Below are 9240 nucleotides of genomic sequence, written 5' to 3'. Positions count from 1 at the left end.
TTCAACCAATTCCCATGTAGGGTTACTTAAGATTGAATCTATCTCACTATTGACTGCCTCTTTCCAAAAGGATGAGTCTGACGAAGACATAGCTTCTTTAAATGTTTGAGGCTCATTTTCTAAAAGAAATGTTACAAAATCCGATCCAAACAAAGTTAACGTTCGTTGACGTGTACTGAGTCTCAAATTTTCATCATTATGTACATTCTCACTTGGTTCATCTCGAGGTCGTTTAGATCCTCTGCTAAACTGTTCATATCTAATTTTATACAGGTAAATATTTTCAAAGAATGCAGCATTGTCTGATTCAATTATCGTATTTTCACTAATATCTTGATGTTCGGATTTATGAACCAAAAGTCGACATGCTTTACTACTTTTAGAATATCCTATGAACATGCAGTCCACCATTTTAGGTCCTATCTTAACCCTTTTAGGTATAGGAACTTGTACCTTTGCTAGACACCCCTACACTTTGAAATATTTTAAGTTAGGTTTCCTTCCTTTCCATTTTTCATAAGGAATTAATTGTATCTTACTATAGGGAACTCTGTTGAGTATACGATTGGCCGTAAGGATAGCCTCCCCCCATAAGTTTTGTGGTAAACCTGAACTTATAAGTAAGGCATTCATTATTTCCTTCAAAGTTTGGTTTTTTCTTTCCGCAATTCCATTAGATTGGGGTAAATACGGGGCCATAGTTTGATGGATTATTCTATTCTCTACATATATTTGCGAAAAGAGAGATTCATATTCTCTGCCCCTATCACTTCTTATCATTTTGATCTTTTTGTCTAACTGATTTTCAACTTTAGTTTTATATTGCCTAAACGCATCTATTGCTTTATTCTTACTATTTAGCAAGTAGACATAACAATATCTAGTGCAATCGTCAATAAAAGTTATGAAATACTTTTCCCACCACGAGAGAGTATTGACTTCATATCACAAATGTCAGTGTGTATTATGTCTAAGGAATTGGAATTCCTTTCAACGGACTTATAAGGATGCTTTGCATACTTTGATTCCACACATGTTTGACACTTTGATTTATTGCACTCAAAGTTTGTCAAAACTTCTAAGTTAATCAGTTTTTGTAACGTTTTGTAATTAACATAGTCTAAACATTCATGCCATAAATCATAAGACTCAAGCAAATAAGATGAATTTGAACTTTTATTCATTTCAACAATCATTACATTCATTTTATAAAGGCCCTCCATGAGATAGCCTTTTCCTACATACATTTCTCCTTTGCTAACTATAATTTTTCTAGAAATGGTTACACATTTGAATCCGTTCTTATCTAGGAGTGAAATAAAAATTAAGTTCCTACGTAACTCCAAAACATATAGCACATTGTTCAGTGTCGAGATCTTACCGAAAGTCATCTTTAGGCAAATTTTTTCTGTTCCCTCCACCTTAGCAGTAGCGGAGTTGGCCATGTAAAGCATTTTTTCTGCTTGAGCCAGAGCAAATGACGAGAACAACTCTTTGTTTGCTCAAACATGGAGTGTGGAACCTGAATCCATCCACCATTCGCGTGGATTCCCCACCAAGTTGTATTCTGTGAACATAGCACACAAATCATCATATTCTTGATTGGACTCAATCATATTCGCTTGGTTCTTTTTCTTACCTTTCTTCATGGCTCGATAATCTGTGGACTTGTGGCCAATTTTGCCATAATCAAAGTATTTTCCCTTGAAATTTTTCTTGGGTTGATCGCTTCCATGTTTAACTTTCTTTCTTTTCTTTGAGTTGTTTTGGCTATCTTCTACTATATGTTCTCCATTCATTGTAGAATTTCCCTTTGACCTTCTTTCGGCATCTTTATTGTCCTCTTTAATACAAAGTCGGACAATAAGATCTTCAATAGTCATCTCCTTGCGTTTATGCTTTAAGTAGTTTTTGAAGTCTTTCCACAAATGTGGTAGCTTCTCAACTATCGCTACTACTTGGAAAGCATCATTCACAATTAAACCTTCTGCTAGGAGATCATGTATGATGACTTACAACTCCTGTACTTGAGAGACAACAGATTTGCTGTCAATCATTTTGAAGTTCAGGAATAGTGCAACAAGGAATTTCTTTATTTCTGCATCTTCCATTTTATATTTCCGTTCAAGTGCCCCCCACAGTTCTTTTGATGTCTTGGTTCCACTATAGACATTATAGAGGTCGTCTTGGAGACCACTCAGAATATAGTTCCTACAAAGGAAATCCAAATGTTTCCAAGCTTCTACAATAATGAAGCGGTCCTTGTCCGAGGTTCCCTCGGGCACCTCGGGAGTGTCTTCGCTAGTGAACCGTTGTAGACATAAAGTGGTGAGGTAAAAGAACATCTTTTGTTGCCACCGCTTGAAGTCTATGCCAGAAAATTTTCTGGGCTTCTCCGCCGGTGCCATCGTTGGCAGAGCATTTGTGCGACTTGATGTGGCAATATTATTTGCCCCCACAGACGTTGTCGCATCCATCATTTGACTTTCAGTTGTCATTTTTTCCTATCACCACAAGACAGAAAACTTAGTATTTTTCAGAATACTATTTATAAAGTTAAATAACTTTAAACTCTTCTTCTTATTTCTAGTTAACGATGAAGTTTTTATTACTTTGAATCGTCAACCGAGTGAACCTTAACTCGTGATGAAGATTTTATGTCTTCTAATCACTAGTTAAATTCAAGAGGATTAGAAAGCCTAAGCTTTAATATCCAAAACAAGCAATACAGATTCTGTAAGAGTTTATTCCTTAAGATTGTTATTTCCACAATATATTCAGGTATGCAAAATCTATATATTACAACAAAAACTTCAACTCGAGTTCAAGTATGAACAAGAACACAATGAAGTATCAAATACCCTCAACACAAGATCAAAATGACCTTTCCAAGAGGTATATTTATTTTTTTAGAAAATGAATATGAAACAGAAATGATTAAGGTCAAGTCGTCTGAATTCACAAATTTTTCTTAAGGAATAATTTCCCTCACTGTACCTGAGGTTATGGAATATTCCTCCCAGGATAAAATGTCCTTCAATCCGACTATAGCGGTACATCAAATAGGCAGTTTCTTCAAATACACTCACGGTTTGAATGATCACACGTAGAGTATTTTTAAGACAAGAAGAAGAAGTTTTTTAATCTGAAAATTTCTATGCTAAAACTTGTGAATCAAAGCAGGTTTTTATAGATAAATGATGCCTCTTCTGAAAAGAGACAAAGGTTTATCTAAAAGGTGTTACCTTTTTTGAAAATTCATGTCCATTCGGCCAAATAGTGTGACTGTTCTTGAACAGGCATGACATTTCATGAATAAGTGTGTCAGTTCAATAAAATGTTGCAGCAGTTCGTGAACCAGTGCAACTATTCACGTAAACAGTGCTACTGTTCACGCAAAATAGTGCTACTGTTTACGTAACAGTGCCACTTCTACTGTTCACGTAATTCCTGTAGCATTACTGTCGAAACACTGTGCAGAAAAGTTTCTACTGCGTTTCCCTTTGGAATACGCATAAAGTTTGTCCAAAAAATTGATCTATTTCTTGCCTCACTATCCATGTGGAGTTAGTGTTTTTCAATATAAACACTCTCAAGTTCTCTTCTTCCACCAATGTGGGAGAAAGAGTAAACTTGTCATTTTGGGAGTACACTTTTCATTTTTGGTGTCTCCTTTCCTCCACCCTTTTACTCTCCATTTTTCTATTCACATCCTTTCATTACTATGAACCCAACAGAATTAACAGGGGAGGATAATCCTTAATTTCTAGGGTCTTTAACCAATGTATATAAAGCAAAGAGCTTGCAAAACTAAAGGTATATACAAGTCAGTTTTACGAACGAAAATTAATATATTTTTTTTAAATTATGATTTTGTAATTCTGGAAATATTAATATTTATTTTAAAATGTTAGTTAGCCATAATTATAGGGGAGATGCAGTGGCTCAACTTAGTCCTTACCTTAGAAAAATTGACATCAGATGGATCTGTTTGTGTTTCTTCATAATCAATGTAGGTAAAAAAGATGCCCATGATATTTTTTTCATGCTCAATATCGAGTCTGCATGTTATTGTACCTTAGTTTTAAATATAAGCCAAAAATGTTACATGTATTTGTCTACTTTATGCGGTCGTACCTCTCGGGTGTTATTGTAAATGTATTTTTTTCGATGAGCTTTTGTTATTATGAACAGTTACTTATAAATTTTGAGTTTAATAACATGGTTAAATTTACTCTGTATTTGATTTTCCTATGGTGGGCTTTCGCACAGTAGACTGTAGCAAGCCAGGTCATGTTAAATAATGGGAAAAGGACATGAGCTGTCCATTTTTTTTAAAAATAACCCACATTAGAAAAGGTAGACATGGGTTGTCGGCTTAACTAATTCCTTTTTTTAGCCATTTGGTCCAATTGATCACATGCAGTCTCTATACTCAATTGATACACTTTTATACCAAATTGATACACTTTCATAGTATATTGATACACTTTTTAAAAAAGAGAAAGGAAAATTTTATGTAAGTACGTGCAGTCCCTATATCCAATTGATACTTTTTTATACCATATTAATACACTTTTATACTACATTGATACACTTACAGTGTCCATATACTCAATTGATACTCTCTTATATTAGATTGATACATTTTTAGAATGCATGTAGAAACTATGTAGAGTCGTATAAAATATGTATATAAATAATAATTGTAGTTAAAAATTGTATAGAATGTGTATAAAAATGCTATAATTATTATATACAATATGTATATGTATTGAAACCGAATCATTATTACATATAAATATATATATTTAACAATTGTATTGTATAAATATGTATAATTCATGTCACTTTATTTCCAGTAATCAAAAGTTTGCAATACACTATGCTGTTAAATACAAGGATATTTATAAGATATAGGATTAATCTATGTTGTCTTTGACGGAAAAAAAAAGGTTCAAATTTGTGTCCTGTAGTTGTTTAAACATAAGAATCTCATTTAACCTTTTATTCGAATGACAACTTTCTACTCTGATCACTTGATTCGAACAGCAGAGCACAGATGCTAGTTGTCATTAAGATAAAAGATGTTATTCTACAACATTAAAATGGGCGAAAATAATATGGCACCTGTAAACACCTGTCGGCGGCCCAGTACACAAAACGGAAAGGGCCGAATTTTGATGCTTGATGGCTATTTACTGGATTTTTAAATTCAGGTGCTAGTTTTGTGGAATTATTTTAGTTTTAGGTGTTATTTTTGTCCTTTCCCTTAAATAATTAGGTCCGAAGTTTAATTTTAAATTGCTATATTTTACGAAAATAACATTCTCTGTTGTTCAGCTTATCTAATTGAAGGGTGGAAGAGACAGGAGATTTGGTAGTTCTTTAAAAAAAATTGTACAACGAAAGCGTAGGAGGATGATTAAGAACAAAGAATCTGCAGCTAGATCAAGGGCTTGGAAGTAGGCTTATACATTAGAGTTAGAAGCTGAAGTGGCAAAACTTAAAGAAATTAATTAAAGAGTTGGAGAAGTAGAAGAATCAATTATTGGATAAAACAAATATACCATGCGGATATAGATTAAGATGCTCGTAGAAAACATTAACGGGATCTTGGTAGAAGAATGAGGAGTTAAAAGAAAAATTATCGAGTACACTCATGCAATAATTAGGTGGATGATGTCCATTTATATACATAATGTAAATAATATGCTTGTGTGAATTTCCTCTTTGTGCATTTTAATTTGCTTCACACATTACTCATAGTGCATTATGCGAGTATGCTGTTTCATTTCCATAGCTTGGTGATAGATTCATTATTAGCACCAGGTAAAAGAAATATTCACCAACAATTCTACTACTGCAACTTGCAACTTGCAATGCTTGCTTTATATATAAAAAAAATGAAACTGCATTACTCGATCGACATGGTCTTTAAAATTTCTTTTTAATGTACTTTTTGTCGTGAGTACCCATGCAACTCAATTCCTCTCGAGTCAAAGTTCTTCAAGCTGTAGATGACTTTGTAAACTCCATGAAGGAGACAATAACAAACGAGCACCTAAATGTTAGCCATCATGAGCACACATCATAGATTCTATTCTTCATCATCACCATTTTTCCTTTTTTTTTTACACAAATTAAATTTTGAGATCTTATAAATTGAGTAGTAATATTTTGTTATGAAACTGAATTTGTATTGTATGTACTTATATTATGTCAATGCATGAAAATTATGCATTTTTTAGCTCTAAACAATGGAGTGACAAACATCACAGGGGAGGGGGAAAGAGGCGCTTAGAAGTTTCTGAGAGGTCAAACTTACTCTTATAAGCTAGACTAGATAGGTTAAGTTTGATTTTGAAAAAATAAAGTGACAAAAATGTTACATTCATTAATTGTTGACTAAGAAAGAAGAAATAAATAAGTACTCATAATAGGTTTTTTCTGTAAGCATAAAACGGATTATTTAAACTTAAACAATCTTATACATAAACAATACTATCCATAATCCTTTGTATTATTCAGGAACGTTGAACTTAATGATTTTCACATACACATAATAACAGTAATTCAATAAAGAATTACTTACCTGAATTCTCCATGGTTTTAGCAGAAGCAAAAGCGTAATAGCAGAAGCACTGAATTATTTCTCTCTTTACCTTACTTTCAGAATAATTGTGATGGAGCTTATTCTTCTTTTGGTAGAGAGAAGACACCTTTTATAATGAGAATAGTCAGTTATATTTTCACGTTCCATCAACGTGATTGGTGGATACAATCATTATCCTACTAGGACTCAGTAATTGTGGATACAATCCTACTAGGAGTCAGTAATTATCCTACTAGGTAACTTTCCATATAGATTTAGGATTTAACTTATTCAATTATTATTAAACCAATAAATAAATTAATTATGTGGTTCATAGAAATTTACATTCTCCCACTTGGCACACACAATGTTAATTTAATGGTTTAATAGGTACGTCAATCAACTTCACTATTAACTTTAAATCCAACATCATTTGTCATCGTTAAATAAATCAACTAAAATAAGTCATGGCGGTTGTACGTCCCTTTACTTGACATAGTTCCTTTCATGTACTACAATATTAGTTTATTACCTAACATAACCTTTCAAATACATAATGGGTCCAACGATAATACTTAGAATCCTTTATCTAAGTCAGAATCTGTCATCATTATTCACAATATTATGTATACAAGAGAAAACAGGTAACAACAGAAACATAAATAATTTGAGCTCAAAGTGTCAATTTCATAAACATAATATAGTCTTTACATAAAATCATTCATTGCTATCAATAAGACCCATCCTTTCAACATGTTCAATAAATGTTTTGGGCGATAATCCTTTCGTCAAAGGATCGGCAATCATAAGCTTAGTGCTAATATGTTCAATTGACACTTTATGTTTCTGGGCTTTTTTTTTAACCGAAAAGTATTTCTATTCCATATGTTTAGCACCTTTGGAATACTTATCGTTCTTAGAGAAGAAAACTGCGGTAGTATTATCACAATAAATTTTCAGCAGCCTGGCTATATTATTGACTAGTCTAAGTCCTGAAATAAAATTCTGCAACCAATTATCCTGGACTGTGGCCTCAAAGCATGCCATAAACCCAGCTTTCATAGTGGATGCAGCTATAACAGACTACTTTGCACTCTTCCATGATATTGATCCTCCACCTAACAGAAACAAATATCCAAATGTAGATTTTCTTGTATCCACACAATCAGCATAATTTGAATCTAAATATCCAATCGCATCTAGATTATCAGATCTTCTATAAGTGAGCATATGATCTTTCGTTTCTTGTAAGTATCGCAACACTTTCTTTGCAGCCTTCCAGTGATCCATTCCAGGATTACTTTGATATCGACCCAGCATTCCAACAGCAAAACTGATGTCTGGTCTTGTACATATTTGGGCATACATAAGACTCCCAACTATTGATGCATAAGGAATATCTTTTATTTGCTTTCATTCCAAGTCATTCTTTGGACATTGATTGAGACTAAACTTATCTCCTTTCTGGATTGGAATGGGACTTGATGAGTATTTTTCCATTCTAAATCTCTCTAATACTTTATTAATATAGGTTTTCTGAGACAATCCCAATAATCCTTGTGATCTATCTCGAAATATTTCAATTCCAATCACATAGGATGCCTCACCCATATCTTTCATTTCAAAGTTGTTAGAGAGATATTTCTTGGTATCATGTAACAAACCAAGATCATAAGTAGCCAACAAGATGTCATCAACATACAAGACTAACATAATAAACTTACTCCCACTAACCTTCAGATATATACACCGATCAACAATGTTTTCTTGGTGACAATCGTTTCATTAAACTTAAGATACCATTGTCGAAAAACTTGTTTAAGTCCATATATTGACTTCTTAATTTTACACACCATGTGTTCCTTTTCTTTAATAGAAAACCTCTCAGGTTGATTCATATAAACTTCTTCCTCTAAATTTCCATTTAGAAAGGCTGTTTTCACATCCATTTGATGTAGCTCTAAGTCATTATGAGCTACCAAGGCCATTATAATTCTGAGTGAATCTTTTCTAGAGACGGGTGAAAACATTTCTTTATAGTCAATGCCATCCTTTTGAGTGAAACCTTTGGCAACAAGTTTGGCCTTGTGACGTTCGATGTTGCCAGTTGAGTCGCGTTTGGTCTTAAAGACCCATTTACACCTAAATCTTTTGCAACCTTCGGGTAATTCAACAAGGTCCCAAACTTCGTTCTATTCCATAGATTTTAACTCATCTTTCATAGCATTTATCCATCTATCAGAATTATTACTTTCAATGGCTTGTGAAAATGAAACTGGATCATCATCAATTCCCAAGTCAGTTTCTGACTCATGTAGATATACCAAATAATCATCAGAAATAGCAGATCTCCTTTGTCTTTGAGATATTTTTTATACTACTTTTTGAGGTTCATCTACTACAGGTTCATCAATTATGGCTTCATTAGTAGGAATATTAATTTGTTGTTCTTGTTGATTACTTTGTTGTACAACAGCTTCAGGAACAACAAATTTAAAAAGAAGTACAGGGTAGAGGAATTTGCACCCTAACTTCTTTAATTTCCACATTACGTGGTTCTTCACTCCCACTAACTTCATCATTCTCAATGAATCTAATGTTTCCAGTTTCAACTATTCTCGTACTATGATTAGGACAGTAAAATC

At 33.2% G+C, this 9240-nt stretch overlaps 1 protein-coding gene across 1 annotated transcript in view; it reads right to left on the bottom strand.

Moving 5' to 3' along the window:
* Positions 1-7678: 7678 nt before the first annotated feature.
* Positions 7679-9240, bottom strand: part of LOC124888939 (secreted RxLR effector protein 161-like) — a 6115-nt gene continuing 4553 nt past the window's right edge. The window contains exon 3 of the mRNA XM_047400221.1: positions 7679-7974. Coding sequence (XP_047256177.1) covers positions 7679-7974 — 296 coding nt within the window. The remainder of the gene's footprint in view (positions 7975-9240) is intronic.

This window comes from Capsicum annuum, chromosome 11, assembly GCF_002878395.1.
Source record: "Capsicum annuum cultivar UCD-10X-F1 chromosome 11, UCD10Xv1.1, whole genome shotgun sequence".
NCBI classification, from domain to species: domain Eukaryota; kingdom Viridiplantae; phylum Streptophyta; class Magnoliopsida; order Solanales; family Solanaceae; genus Capsicum; species Capsicum annuum.
This window is presented reverse-complemented; position numbering and strand designations above follow the sequence as displayed.